This window comes from Lissotriton vulgaris, chromosome 1_1, assembly GCF_964263255.1.
Source record: "Lissotriton vulgaris chromosome 1_1, aLisVul1.2, whole genome shotgun sequence".
NCBI lineage: Eukaryota > Metazoa > Chordata > Amphibia > Caudata > Salamandridae > Lissotriton > Lissotriton vulgaris.
The window spans coordinates 1,766,557,989-1,766,574,531 of NC_141685.1; the positions used below are offsets into that span (position 1 = coordinate 1,766,557,989).

The 16,543-nt window shown below is 44.8% G+C and overlaps 1 protein-coding gene across 1 annotated transcript in view; it reads right to left on the reverse strand.

The window, feature by feature from the left end:
- The window catches only part of NTN4 (netrin 4), a 541,542-nt gene extending 530,043 nt beyond the window's left edge, over positions 1 to 11,499 (reverse strand). The window contains exon 1 of the mRNA XM_086919074.1: positions 10,929 to 11,499. Coding sequence (XP_086775200.1) covers positions 10,929 to 10,986 — 58 coding nt within the window. The 5' untranslated portion in view covers positions 10,987 to 11,499. The remainder of the gene's footprint in view (positions 1 to 10,928) is intronic.
- Between the last annotated feature and the right edge of the window lie 5,044 nt (positions 11,500 to 16,543).

Here is a 16,543-nt window from a genome sequence, read left to right on the forward strand (position 1 = left end):
CTCACCTGCGAAAGTCAGGTGCTGAGTGCGTGATCCTGCTGTACCGATCTGCGACGCTGGGACCACAACTACCAGCATGCCTAGAGGGGAGTCAGCGCAGAACAGACACGCCTACTTGAGCAGGTAGCAGCGAGGACGCAGCGTCGGATATTCGTATCCCTGCCTACATCGTACTACAGCCATAGTACCCGTTCCCAATGATTCCCGTAGCAGGAATAGACCATAGGACACCGAGGACAGATAAAGTGGACGCTCTCTGACCCCATTGTTGAACCGTCTTTAACAGTAGCTGAGACGCGCACCACGGAGGTGTTTGCCGCGTCTCAGCTAAAGAAGCCCGAGAGAGCACGGTAGTGCTTTGAGCCTCCACAGTACTTGGGGGATTGAACGGCTATTCTCTGCCCCCACCGTAGACCCTTACAGCCGCAGTAGCTGAGACGCACACCACGGAGGTGTTTGCCGCGTCTGAGCGCATTAGTTGTGTGTAGCCGTTGAAGGGACTGGGCACGACGAGCGGCGGCTCTCTGCCCAAACACTCTCCCTGGAGATCGACATTGTATTAAGTCAGATACAGAGACGCACCCCACAGAGGTGGTTGCCGCGTCTAAGTTGGAGGTTTACCGTTCCTGAGATCAACTCGGGGAGGCTCACTGAGTGGTACAGGTTGAGCGGATGTTCCCTGCCTAAGTTCGAACGGAAGGTAGAGTGCCCAGCTGGGCATGCCCTCGTTCTGTACTTACCTACGAGCCCCGCGGAGGATCAGGAACTGTGTCTTAAGTAACGCACCCATCACAGCATTCGAGCGGCATTGTCGGCTGCTACTTAGCACGGTGTCCTTCGTTGGAGAACACCGGGACCGGTGTTCATGCGAAGGACGGTGAGACCATCCAGGAGCTGTGATTGGGTATCGTTGTTCTCCTTCGTATTTACATGTACAGTATGTGTTGCATACGTTTTGCTTTGTTCTTTACCTTTGACCATTAAATCGGTAAATTTCTTAATCCTTGTCTGTTGTCCTACGTATTTACGGGCTTTCCCCGATCCCGGGAACATCAGGTGGTTACACTCGTCCACCATCCTTCAGGACCACATCCAGTCTTCTGCAACTTCATCGCCTTTGCCATAGACTCCAACAACTACATTTGCCTTTGCGACCACAACTTCCATCCACAACCGACAACCACAATCATATCAACTCGACCAACCCTCCCAGACAGAATGAACAACATTGGATTCACTCAACTTGTCCATGACCCCATGTACACTGCTAGCCACATGCTGGACTCCATCTTCACCTCCATCTACTGCATCAGATACAGCCAATCCACAGAACTCACCTCAACCAATCACTCCACCATCCACTTCAACATCACCAGCTCACGACCTCCACACCCAGTCTTGCCAATGCCCCCACCGCAGCTGGAGCAAAGTCTCAAAGGACACATGAAACAATGCCCTCAACATCACCCACCCCATCATCTCCAACAACCTTGACAGGAATGTCAGAAACTTCAGCAATTGAATCACTAACTGCACTGACAACATCGCTCTCATCGGTAACAGCACCCACAAAAGGTCTGCCAAGCTGGCTAGCTGGTACACTGAAGATCTCAGAACCACTAAACGAGAACCAATCCAAAATCAATCATCACTGTTCTTGAAGCACTGAACCTGCATCAGATCATCCACAGAACCTCACGCATCGCTGGGCTCATCCTAGGTGTCATTTTTGTTAATAGAGAACCAGTTACCTTTTAAACGATGATTCCGGTCACATGGTCAGACTACCATTTGCTTGCCTTGCAACATAAAACAACACACCTAAAACCACCTTACAAGCATCCACCTATCGGCCATGAAACAAACTCAATTTGGAACACTTAGAAACACAACAAACATCCAGTAGTGATCTAGAAATAATAGATTCTGTTCAAAAACTATATGAGTGGCTACAGGAAGCTTTTGATATCCTGATACCACTAAAAACAATGCAACAGAACAAAAGAAAAAAAGCACATTGGAGAACTAGAGATAAAAGAGATAAAACAACACATTTGAAAGCTGCAACATGCCTGGCTCAAATCAAATGCCAACCAAGACAAACTTGTCCCACAGAAAATTAACAGATTATACAAGTCAACTGTTGAAGCGAAGAAAAAAATACTATTCAGACAGAATTGAAAATGGTAAATGTGCAAATAAAGAATTCTATAAAATTCTCAATGAATTTCATATACCAAATTGCCTAGAAGCAGTTCATTCCATCACTCAAGAGTTCACAGACAAACTGGCAAATCATTACATGGAGAAACCAGACATGTTGGACTCCGTCCAGGAAGAGGCACAGAATCTGCCCTCCTTGGCATCTGGGATGACCTGAACAACACAGATGACTGCAACAGGGTTGCTGCACTACTTCTCTTGGACCTCTCGGCTGCTTTTCACATGATTGACCATGACACTCTGGTACAAAATCTCAATGAAGCAGGCATAGAGGGGCCTGCTCTAGACTGGATTGAATCCTACCTTGCAACAGAACTAATGTTAACCATACCCCACCTTTCTCTTCCAAACCGTACTTCAAAAAAGCAGGGATCCCTCAAGGCTCTATAATCTCACCCATTCTTTTCAAAATCTACATTACCAGCACTGATCAATCAATTCACCTTGCATGCAATAACTATGTATATGACACGCAAATACTCCTTCAACTGCAATGCCCAAAAGACATTGGAAACTCTCCAATTTTCAGTTGTCGAACAGCCGTGAATCAATGGATGATGTGGAGCCATCTCAAATATATTGCTTCCAAAACAGAAATATTGATTTGTGGCAATTGGAAACATTATGACACGCTTGCCACATGGCCTGATAATCTGGGAACACTACCTGAAATATTGAAGGAAGTAAGAAACCACGGAATGACCATGGACTTCAAGCTATCAATGAATGCCCAAGTTAACAAACTAGCAAGATCAAGCTTTGTTACTATAAAAACTTTGTGACAAATCTTTCCCTAGTTGGGATTTCCACACAAGGTCCAGGCTACTATCTCACTTGTTTTGTCCAAACCTGGTTACGCCAATAGCTCTACCACGGATCACCTTTATCGACCATGAACGGACTCAGAACTCGGCTGCCAGACTACTCTTACATATAAAACCGCAAGACCACATCTCCCTTGCCTTGAAAGCCCTGCATTGGTTACCAGTTGCCAGAAGATCCACATTCAAGCTGCTTTGCATCACCCATAAAGCGATACATAGAACGGGACCACTCTTCATCAGCAATAGAATCAATATTTCAAAATATTAACAATTATACAATAATAACACATCAAGCTAATATATGAACTAAAACCCATAACAAAAATTACAAAAACATATTTTTACATTTATATTATTGAAAACAATATTAACAATGACATTCTTAACAACGATATTACATACCTGGAAAACAATTTATATTCTTGACAATAATATCTGCATCACAATATTTTCGTAACATTATATTTTTTCCAATATTTCTATATTTTGATATTTAAAACTCAATGTTTTGTGTAAATACTATCTAAAATGTATCGTATGATACATTGATAAATGTGAATAACAGTGATGTTTTTCTCTGAGGGGCTCCGATTGACATCAAATAGGCAAATAGAATAAAGTCACTTGGAGATCCAAGTCAAACGATCCCCTTTATTCACAGTGAGCCATCTTTAATATTATGTTAGATATGTCACCTACATTTAATCTTCCATTGCTGTCATGATCTTTGCAGGAGTTGTGAAGTCAAAGGAACGTTTTGCTACTGTTGCTATGCTACAGCAATGAATGACTGGATTTAAAAAACAGTATTCATGCTAATGGCTCACTGTGAAAACCATACATAGCAATCCTTTTCCTGTGAGTTTTGATCTTCTCAGCACAGTCATTTGTCCTGTTAGACCTGGTATCCTTGGTGTGGTATCCCCCCAAACCTTTTGCCTTCATCCCGTATTTTGGCTCAAATCATTTTGTTGGAATTATAACGATGTACACTTTATCCCTGCTAACCAGTGCAAAAATGCTTGACCCGTCTCTGACCTGTCTCCCTTAAATATGGCAACATTTTCCTACACCTGATCAGTCATGTAATTTACTTGGAAGTCCCTCTAAGTGTACCCGAGGCTTCTAAATGACTAGTGGGCTGCAGCATACATTGTTCCACCCACTGCAGTAGCTTGCAAAACATGCCTCAGGTGTGCCATTGTAGCCTGTAGTGCAGTAGTTTTAAACTGCTATTTTGACCTGGCAAAACAAACCTTTGTTTTTAATACTTATAAGTCACACCTAAGGCAGGCCCTAAAGGCTCATAGGGCAGGATGCATGGTATTTCATAAGTAAGATATGTATTACATGTCCAAACAGTGAAAAACTTGCAAAGTTGTTTTTTACTGTTGAAAGGGTATCTCTCCCATATACTAACACCAGATTACCATATTATACATAATAATTGGTAACTTCAGTTTGAGACCAGATAGAGAACTGCTGTTTCCACTCAAACTAATTGTAATTTCAAATCCTTTTAATGGTACACATATATTTTAAGTTACTATTCTGAAAATGTCACTTTTAGAAATGAAATCTGGCATTTTTCTGTCTAAACCCAATGTTCCTTTCTGCCAGTGTCCAAGGTCACATGAATGTGAATGGGTCTCCTGTGGTGTTTTGCGTATTCCTTACTGACATGGGGACTAAAGGACATTGGGTATGGGGCAGAGTGTTACTCTCCTAAGCAGGGTGTCCTGTGGGTTTGTACTAAGCCTTCCTGAGCTTCAAATTATAGCATCAGGGCTTTCTAACCCCCTCCTGACTTCTAGGGGCTGCCTGCCCTGCCACTGCCAAACGTTGCTCACACCTAGTTCTACCTGCCCTTTGGTACTCTAGGCAGTTTGGAGGCAGACCCAGGAAAGGGGAAAAGCTACACAAAGGGGGCATCCCCTACCCACAGGATGTCACTGGGGATAAAAGTGGCACCCTAAGACCCTCTCATCTGAAACCTCCTGGACCTGTGAAATATTCAGCAGAAGGACTGGCCTGAAATCTGAAGAAGGAAGACTGGATCTGCTTGCCTTGAACCCTGGCTCCTCAGAGGTGACTCCAAGGGCCAGTTGGGTGAATTCCTGTCCGACCTATAGGGACACAACAAGCTTCCAAAGGCCTTTCCTGCTTTCCAGCTGACCATACCCAACTGAACCTGACGTAATCCCCTATGCTGGCCAATTTGGAAGTGAGTCGTGACCCTGAGTGTTGTCCTCAGGGTCATAAACACTTGTCCGGAATCAGAGTGCACTTCTCCTTCTTTAATTGAAAGTTTCACCAGATCTGATATAGAGTGAAGCAGATCACTGCAAAGCTGTGCAGCTCCTAACCAAAGGCTTCACCAGTACAGATGGCGAGCAACGCAGAGCCCTGCAAAGTTGCGTAGCGCCTGACTGTAGTCTCAATGGATCCAATGCAGAGCCTGCAGATCAGCTCCTCACTGAAGGCATCACCAGATCTGAAGCTGAACGACACAGAACCCCTCAGAGCCGCAAAGCTCCCGAGTGAAAGTCTCACTGGATGCAATGTGTAGCAACAAAAAGCGACATAGAGCCCCGCAGAGTTGCGCTGTACAGACCTTGCATCAAAGTTAGAGAGTAAAACTTCTAGTGGGCTAAACCTGGTCCGTTATCCGGTCCGTATTCCACTGTGGTTCGCCTGAACATGTGACTTGATACTGTTCTGGCGTGACCAAATACCAGCAGTTGGTGCTTTACACCTTTTTCTTCTAATTTTACTAAAACTTTGAAAACACAAAACTCCAATTTTACCAACTGGATTTTTGTCATTTTTGTGTCATTCTATTAATTTAAGTGTATTCTATTTTTCTAAATTGGTTTGGGTTCTTGTGTTGTGTTTTGACTTTATTACTGTTTGAGCAATGCACAAATACTTTACACATTGCCTCAAAATTAAGCCTGTGTGTGAGCCAATCTTCCGGAGTAACTGGGCTATATAGTGACTTTTGTAGTTCACCCTAATAAGGATTATGATTATTCCTTGAAGGGGGTTCTCTCCCGCTTCAACAAATAATCCAATTTCTTACAATTGGTCTTTTTTGCCAACCACTCCTGCCTTAGAAGCAGGGTTTTTTTCCAAGGAAGTGTTCTCAGATCAAACCTATTCATGGATTTTGATATTGCATTTCTATTAATGGTATTCGCTTAGACTTCCCTTTGGGTGGTTGGACACAGAGGCCTTCACCCTCCTGACTGAAAAACTGCTTTTTTGTCACCCCACTCACTGAATGCCTTTCATACAAGGATCCTATCCTTGCGAATGTCAATTTACCGTATTGTTTTATGCTATTATTCATGTAAAAGCTCACTGTCTTTCTTGTGTCATATCCATGCAATACAGAACCATAAATAAGTAGCTGAAAACAAAACTATTCAATGGGGCAGACCCCTCCTCTTCTTCAAAGTACAGGAGTACCCCTCCTCCACTTCTTGGCAGGGCTCTGAACAGAGCAGAAACCCCAATGTGGAATACCAATACAGTGCAAATTTGCAGACCACCCAGAGCTTCCTTAGACTTGGAGACATTGCCTTATGGGGAGATGGGAGTTGAGACTCCCACAATCAACCTTGCTAAGCCACAAAAGTGCTATTTTAGTGACTCGCATCACAAGCTAACACTTTACAAAATGTGTAAATAAATAAAAAATAACAATTTTATAAAGAACATCGAAATTAAAACTTTAATTGGAACAACACTATATAAGGTTGCTTTACAAAACCTATAATGTGCCATTTCTGGTTCAATATTCAGACATACGGCGCTCGATGCTGCGGTTATTACCTCTCACGTCATGAAAAAACTACAATTGACTGCAGATTGTGATTATGATCCAAAAACTAGCAATCAGGAATATGTATCAATAATGATTAGAATCATAAAGAGGGCTCTGCGCAATGCAGTGCTCTAATATCACATACTACACCGCCAATGACCTAAATGATCAGAATGTACTAGAGCATTGTGCACTATACCCCTGTGTGTAGAATACCAGCGGCACGGCCCAAGAAAATGTTGGGTGCATGTTACTTGTCTATTCTTGTGATATCTGCTCACTCATCTTACCTGTATTTTTCCACACCCTACAGCAGGGCCGGAGCCCCGCTGAGGTCCATGCCTGTGTATGATGCCACCCAGAGTGCCCTTTTCCTAACGCTCATATGCACACCTGGCATGATGCTAAATGTCATATAATTTACCTGCTGCACACATGAGGTGGCCAGGTCATTTCCTGTATTCCTTACATGCAATGGGTACTGCTAAGCCATGTAAACTTTGTATGCTCTGTTCTGTATAAGGCACTGACTCCAACACTATTTGAAGCATTTGCTTGAACTCAAACACACTTTAAAGTCTGCATTTCTTAGTCAACGTTTTTATACCAACAGCTTCAGTTTTTATTTTTGTGTTTAAATCCATTGACAAAAGATTGATGACAGGGATTTGATTATTTTCATGAATTTGTCATTTCTTTTGAATACTTGCTTGTGTTAGTGACCTTTGATATTTTCCAGGCATGTATACAGCACAGGTTGTAAATGAAATACAAGTGTTTCCAAGGTAGATTGTCGTAGACAGTCAATGCCCGGGTTCCATAGAGGCTAAATGCTAAGTGGCCCTGGGGGCAACATGTAGTGCCCCCCCCACACACACATCCATGCACCATGGGCCAGGCACCACAAGGTGCCTGACACACAGTGCATTGATGTGTACAGAGTGCTTTTTATCTACTGTGGCTTGTGCTGCGCCCTTTACCTGGGCCGCAGCACAAGCCACAGTAGAAAAATGCACTTTCCAACCACCACCAGGGCTATCAAATTGTAATTGGGCAGTTGGACCGCCACCTGCCTGTCAGGCAGTCCTCGGACCGCCGTGATGGCGGGCGGCAGTATGACCATTTGGCATCGTAATGATGCCCATAGTACTTTACATCCAAATGTGTAAATTCCCTGCCAAATGTGGAGAGCTTAGAAAGAAGACTCAGGTGCTACTCAACATAAGTGATTTTTAGGTCTGACTTGATAGTGAAACTCAATACAACACCGATTTTGCTACCAACAACTTAAAATATACATAGAGTGGGCTTTGGCTCTGCCCAGAGCAACATTTGCTCTTTCACATAATGCTATTGGCTATTGCGTATATCGTTGGGCCTCCATACATTACATCTCAAAAGCACTCAGAAAAACGGTATGTTATGTGTATTTTTATAACACACTATCAGCCATGAGAGTATCCTGGCACTTTGCAGGTGAGTGAGGCTAGCCTCGAAGGGACTGAACTTCAGGCTTCTTGCGGAATTCAAGAAGAGATGAGGAGGCTCTAATGTGTTGAGGGAGGTCGCGCCATGTTTTAGGAACAATGTATGAGAAGGAGCGACTTCCTGATCTGCCTTTGCATATGCGTGGGGTGCGTGTGGTGAGAGTCTGGGTGGGTGGATGTGCCTGGAGGATTGGTTGGACTGCATGTGGTTGCTCAGGTAGGCATGGCCTCTGTATCTCATTGATGATTTGAAGACAGAAAGCAATTGCTTATATATACATCTCCAAACACAGGTTCTTTGATAAAATCCCCTCATGGTCTGGGTTCTTAACCACTTGGACGCTAAGAGTTATGAGGCACCTATAAGAAAGACCAGCCCTAGAGCAAACTTTCTTGCCAGCAGTGGTGTGGTTTATTTTAGCAATATGGTGAGAATACAAGACCCGGTCTCCTCGATCACTGGTTTACATCCGAATTCCAAAGCATTGGCACTTAATATGTTCATTTTCATCTAACAGAAAGAAATTAACATAGTGGTAAGTGCTTGCCCGTGTCACTGTGGGCGCGCGACTGAATTGGTTATCAAGCCGTTGTGGGCTGAAGGAGAGTGACTGGTCTATCCTTAAAACATATCAGTCTTTGATATCTTTAACAATTTGATTGGCAGAAATAATTGCCCCATGGCTAATTTCTTTCTTTTCTCTAAGAATAAACATTTGAAGTGCTAATGCTATCGTATTCGGATGTAAACCAGTGATGGATAATGCACTGGCCCTGATGAAGAGACTTTGATGTTGCAAAGCACTGTTGGCCTGGTTTCTGTTTTAGTTCTAATTAAAATTGAAACATCTGAATTAATAAGGATTCCCTATTTTTCCAAATTACTGAACTATGAGTTTGATAAACTTTATAAAACTTTGCACTACTATTTTCCACCAGCCCTCAGATCAAGCCTGCCTGTGCAGCCTAAAACGTACACAGTGAGATGGTTGACTCTACGTTTTGCTTCCGGGCCAGATTCTCTGACTCGGTAGAAGGCTGGGGTCCTGCACGACCCTCTGAGGTTTCCGGGGCACTCGGTCAGTAAAAAAGAACTTCGCCAATGAGACTGCATTATTAAATAATGACAGGCCATCGAGAAGGGACTGATTCCATTTGTGAAGCAGCTGAAGTCTGCTGTTTACTGCGCCGTCACCAGCTGTAGCCTGCTGCAACAAATCCGCTTATCCACAATCTTGCTTCCAGGAACATAAAATAATATCCTAGAAATAAGGATCATGTGATGCGACGAGTTGGGAGGCTAAAGCAAAACACCGAGGGAGAGCGGAATGTTGCCCTCTGATGGTTTCTGCGAGTTAGACATTCTGGCCAATGTTGCAGCTTTTCTCGGTACACGGTGTTCACAGGAAGCAATTGTTTCAAGGCTGATAATGTGCTTTCGTTCTTAGAGAGCTTGCTGCCGCGGGCGGAAGATTTACAGAGCTCTACCTGATGCGAATTGACGAAGGTGTTTGTTTTGGAACATGAGGACGTGTCCTAGTCTAGCCATCCGCACATTGTGTGCGATCCTGGGCAGATCACCATGTGTCCTTGTACCTGTTGCGCTCCCTGTCTTATAAAATGTGGCAGGACATGGAAAGGAACTAGAGGCATTAAGAACAGTGCGGAAACAGGGCTTCTAATTCGTACACACTGGTACTCATTTTCACAACACCGGAAAGTTGGTCTTCGGGATACACACAGAAGTCTGCAAGAGTTGTATTTAAAAAAAAATCTCACTCATTGCAAATAATCGTCTTTTAATGGCTTCAACAGGTAGAGAGAAGATCACTCGCTACTCGACAAGAGTTTGTGTACAGAGATTACGGAAAGCAATATTATATTCCAATCTGTCCTTGTGGCGTGCTTGTGAGCAGTCTGAGTCGAAGGCGGATGAGCTCGTGAGCTAAGTACAGGCACTGGGAGCCGGTCAACGGGCTTACAGCGCGAGGCGCTCACACGTGCTGAGACTATGACCGGAGGCAAGTGCGCGCGATAAAAGACGCAAACACTCTTGCCCGTACCGAGGTTCACCCACGCCCAGCACGCAAGCAACGTGGTGTAGAGCGAGGGATAGAGGACGGAGTTGATTGGGAGGGCGAGCCGAGGGCAGAGGGGGGGGGGGGGGGGGGGGGGGAGAGAAGAGAAGAGAAGAGAAGAGAAGAGAAGAGAAGAGAAGAGAAGAGAAGAGAAGAGAAGAGAAGAGAAGAGAAGAGAATAGAATAGAATCACATGATACTAACTAGTCCCCTTTAACATCCAGGAAAATATCAGGAATGAGAGACCATCGCTTCACATCTGTTATGTGTAAGGCGAGGCACTTCCCCTCTCTAAACAGCGAACTCCTGGTCCCAGGGTGCCAGGCGTGGCCTCCTTGGGCAGCCTACAGAACAAAATATTTCTGAGATCATAACTTTGAACGACCCACAATTTGCCCATTCCTGGTGAATGAACACAAATAGATAAGCATGTGACTAAAAGCAGGACACATGAAAACGACCAAAGGATGATGAAATGCGGACCCACCTGCAACTAGAGAAGAGCAGCACCCCAGAAATAAGAGGAGGAGGCCCCAGTTCTCCATGGCAGCGCTCCTTGCAGGGGGGCATGAATGAGGGCCGCGGGCCAGGTTACTTCTGCAAATCTGCCGCCAGGAAGACAAAAAAGTCTGCGGTGATGAATCCTCTTCAACAGTAGCCCAGCTCCTCCGCACTTAACTGCAAGTGCACTGAAGGCTCGTCGCGGGGCGTGCGAGGCAGAGCGCCCTCACCTCCAGGTGCCGGCGTCTGCAGGGAGCAGCCCTGCAGATATCAGCAGAGCCCCGCAGAGCATGTCTTCTGGGTAACATTGCAGCCTGGAAGGGGGTCAGAGGCCGTTCTGTCTGTTCAGCCCATACGCATCCCTCTAATACGATGTACCGCGGCGTGAGGAGCTGCTCTGAACTAGACCGAGCTCCCTGGGACACCAGCCTCCGTGTGCTGCTCCGCGTGTCTGCTGCTAAGCCGCATTTTATTGCCTGAATGATCATTTCTGACTCTCACTTTCGGCCCCCGCTCTGCTTATCATCCCCCACCCCTTGCTCCTCCTGCTGGGTGACAGCGCACCTCCAGCGTCGGCAGGTCGTTGAGCTCTTGGCCCACCAGTGGACAATTGTGGTACCGCAGCCTCCCTGAGCGGGAGACCGCATTCCAGACCCGGCAGGATCGTGATAGTAAGGCATGGATGGCAGTGAGCCTTTCAAAGCCATTTAAGCCGGGCTACCGCAAGGAATGGGTAAGGTGTCAGCAACGGGCACAGGAGACGGAGACAGACTTCAGAAAGTAACGCGTCAGGCTGTCGCAGAAACTACAAGGCAGAGCAGTGACACAAAGAAAGGCTAAGGTAGGGAACAGCTCCCAAAGAGAGCTTGCAACAGAGTGAGGTAGATTCAGAAAACCGGACTCAATTTAGCATCACTAAAATAGCTAATGAATTAAGAAGAAAGGATGAAAATAAAAACATATCCTCAATGAGGCTGCAGCTGATCTTGGTGTCCCAATAATTCCGCGTACCTGCAATTTTGTATTTATGTATCCACAGAAGATAAATATGAAAAAAATATATGTAATCTGTAACGCAGGTGTAATCTTGCTTAATTACACATTATGGGGCAGATTTATGAAGGCCTTGCGCCGCCGGTGCGTCATTTTTAACATGGGAAAAAGTGACGCACCGGCGGCGCAAGACCTTCCTTCATAAATCTGCCCCTATGTTGTTATATGAAATTCCTGAAATGATGCTACTATGCCACGTCACGCAATTATGCGAATGACCAGAACAAGAAAGGGCTGGTGTTTGCGGAACTTATATTTTTAAAGGTCTTTTGGCACCAAATACATCCTTGCATTCAAATTGAATAGGATTATGCATTTCATGCTAGAATAAAGTGCTGAATGTCAGTTTTACATTTTGCATAATTCTATGTAATTTCATCTATTTTTTCTGAAATTTTACATAAATATGCAAAAACGAATTAAACATATTACTCACACTCCAAGTAAAAGATCTACTAATGCAAGTTTCACATTTCACAATTCCTCTGCATTGTTCAAAATCTTTGCTTTATTTTAATAATATTGTCTGCAATATCAAAGCAACGTACTATCTAATGTCTATTTAATTTTTCATACATTTTAATACAACAGTTAGGCTTCACTGAATTGTAATTTGCAAAGAACCAAAACATTTCCTCTGCAAAAAAGCTACTGGTACTGTCCTACATTTGAAACAAGAAATCACTGACTGTCTCTTGCTAAAATTGCAGCAATACACACCCACACTTACGCTGGAAGCTAGACAGCTATGCCTCACAAATATTCTTTTAAATCACTGACTCACGCCTGTCAGAACAAGACATGCAAGAATTGTTAACAGGTAAAAAAAATCTCCTTTTTCATTAGGGGTCAGTGTGTGAGTGGCTGAGCTGTGGAGGAGATACCCAAGCTGCACTGTCCATTCATGCTGACGTCCTGTTCTGTAATAAACCCAAAGCTCTTTACTTATTCATCCTTTATTATTCATTCTGCTTATTATGCACCCAACTCCTCATTATATATAGGATAAAGTACCCTCTGCTGTTCATTATAAGGATAATGCAAGTCATTGACGAGTTCTGTAAGCATATCGAGAAATGAGGTCAAACGTAGTCCAGTTTCTGTGTTTTCACTTCTGTATTCTATGAGTTCTAGCCTTGACTTGCTTCTTTTGAACCAAATGGATAAAGACAGCTGATGATAGTGATACATAACAGAAAAGTTCATAAATGGAGGAAGGAGTGCCCTATTCTCTTACTGTATTGGAAAAAAAAGTGAATAACATCACACAGACAGGGGCTTATGCACAATACATGCAATCTATAAATGTAAAGAATTTATTTCATCCAAGTCTCTAATCTTACCAGATTCTTTACAGGCTTTGCCGTAAATGTCTGGGAAGGGATCGCTTTTAGTATTGGACAGGTCTCATCCTTAACATCCTTCAAAAGCCACATTGAAAACCACCAGCCTCTGAAACAGCTAAACTCTCCGCAATTGACTCTTGTGCACTTTTACAACACTTGGCATGTCAGCCAAAAGCTCACCTGGAGGGACATCAAACTCTTACACTGACAATTTATAGCAGGATATGTACTGGCCGTATCTGTCCTTAATTTGCTGCTTTTCCTTGAACTTTAGCCAATGGTTAGTTCCCAAACTGTTCTATGTCAGCCCCCTTCCTTCGCCTCTCTATGTTAAAGAACAATTGAAATGTACCGTAATATGTTCCTTTTGTTCTTCTGTAAAGCAGTCTAGCATCCTCATGGATCACAGCCACACTATTGAGGTAATATGAATTTTTATGGTCAATTGTGTCCCCTAACGTAGACCCCAACGGCTCCATGTACGTGCTTCAAGTACATGTATGTTCCCTCCACAACCCGCTATGAAGACGCAAATACATTTGCGTCCAACGTTAACATGTCCTCTTTCAGACCCACCATGAATGGGTCGAAAATTCAGTTCCTAAGTATGCCGTGCCACCGTCTTTACATGGTGCATTTTCACGTTTTCCTGGCTCTGGCGAGCTAGGCCCTGATTTCTGCCATTGAGCCCTTTCTGCCTTCTGCCTCTGAAAGCTGCAGCCTGGATCTGCATCCATGACCCTTACCCTACTCCCTGTGCGGCGAGCGGTGCCCGGCTCGGCCTGTTTGCCTGCCAAGACTGTATTTTGCCTTCAAGTTATCTGCTCCGCTCCTCGAAAATACATTCCTGTCTAGTGATTTAGGAAAACATCTCCCCAGCTGCAGAGCAAAGGGCCCGGCCTTTCTGTCTCCGTGCAAGTAATTCATTGCTCCCGTTACCATGGTAGGCCCATGGCCCCTCGCATTACACGTAGTCACATATGCATGCACTAGCAGTCAGTATAGAATAGCCTCTGCCCGAGAGACCTTTCCTTCTAGATAATACAGTTCCTCAAACACAAGATATTAGATATGATTTGGGTTTAGGTTGTTCTGACCCGCCAGACTTCTGTCTCCACGTGTAGTGCTAAATGTCAAGTCACCTTCACCCTCCAGTTCCACGTCAATCACACGTCATGCTGCTGCGCGTGCATCTCTGCCATATATTTCTGCTGACACTGCAGGATTCCTCTATGGATCCACCCACCTGTGACACTCTTATGTGACGTTTCTAGCACACACCTCCGTGTACGCCCTCGTGCACGCCTTCTGTTACGTACATGTGTTCTTATCTCTTTTCTCTCAGCTGTTACGCCTTCTGTATCCATCACCATTGTATGCATTTACAATATATATTGTACTCTGTTAATAAAGCATTGTCTATCCCTTCCTGAACCTTCGTGGTGATGGAACATGATGCCTGGTTCGAACCAATTCCATTTTATGGAATAAAACCCTTATAAACTCAGATGCCACGGACTCTGCCTCTCATTTCTGATTGAGCTATTTTTATTGAACTTTACCGCATAGAAATTCCGCATAGGTAAACTTTATTTACCACATAATTTGGCGCCCGAATAGGGACCCCTCCCCCACCTTACGCGCCGGCGGTGCGTTGCAGGCCTAGCCCCCTGCCACAGCCGTGACGGACAACTACGCGTACCCGCAGGATTTCCTGTATCTCCCTCAGGCCAACGGAGGTGACTGAGGCTGCGATCGACACCCAGACGAGGCGGTGAGGAGTGCGGAGGATCCCGACCAGAGCCCAGCCGAGAGAGCAAGGTCCGAGGTGTTCAGAGGCCCACCAGTTCCGAAGTACCTACGTCACGAGTCGAGTCGAGTCCAGTCCGGTCCAGTCCAGTGTCGAGTTTCCGAGGCCTTCCGTTCCGTGCTTCCCGGTGAGTACCGTTGCTGGGGACGCATCTAGACTGGTGCATTAATTTGTGTCCGGTCGAGACGGGTTTGGGTACACAGACCCGGTCTGCACTGTTTTAGCAGTGTATCTGTACTGTTTAGCAGTATATCAAGTATCAAGTTATCACGTTATTGTCCGTTCCGAAATGTTTTAATGTGTTTTAATGTCGTGGTATGAGTGATTGTTTGATCTTCATTATTGTGTTTATTGTATTAGTTGTGTCCAAGTCCGAGTAAGTATCAAGTATCAAGTATCAAGGTTCAGAATGCCACTGTTTTCTAAGCTACGTCAGATAGGAACTAGGAAAGGGATACTCGAGGAAGCTGTTCCCATCCCACCCAGGGACACTCCCGGATATTTTATGTACCACAAGCACGGCTTAGATGCCGTATTATATCTCGACTTGTGGGTGGACTACACTAAGGACTTAGCAGAGAATCAGAAATGGCCCGTTACAGGGACATGGGATGCCGAGTGCATCATGAGAGTAGAGGAAGCATTATGGAAAAGGAAAGCCAGACAGTCACAGAAAGATGCCATTGAACTATGGCGTAAAGAATCACACAGACGGACAGAGAAAGCACTCAGAAAAGCAGAGAAAAGTAGAGAAGATTCTGAAAAAGCTAAAGAAAAGGAATTACTAGAAGAAGGACAGAGAGTCAGAATAGAACAACACGAAAGACAGAGCAACGCAATTATGACAGGATTATATCCAGTACTGGCCGAGGGCCTGCCTAAGGCGACCCCGGAAATACTGAAAGATCTGCCCCCTCCATTGGTTCCGACTAAATTACGTCACAAGACCGCGGCAGAGATTTTCCTTTCTTCCTATTTAGACGATGTAGCTCCTGAATATACCAATGTCCCACCTGCACCTGTACCACCCCATGATCATCAGCCCCCAGGTCCGCAACCGCAGACCCTTCCTGCACCACTTCATGCACCCCCTATTAATCCGCTTAATCCTTTTGGGTCTGACACGGTCCAGGTTCCAACCCAGTTACAGTAAGCACTGACGCTACAGATAGGAGATGCTCAAGCCTCCGCCTCAGGAGGTGCATCAGGAGGTTACCGTACCCCGCCACCAGTACAGCGATTAACTATTAGAGAACTAGCAATGCAACGTACTCCGAAAGCAGTCACAATTGAAAAGCTTAAAGAGTATCTTACAGACTGTAGATATGATCCAGTACCAGGCAAAGACGGTTGCATGATATTAGCCTCAATACGTATAAGACGAGCTGCAAA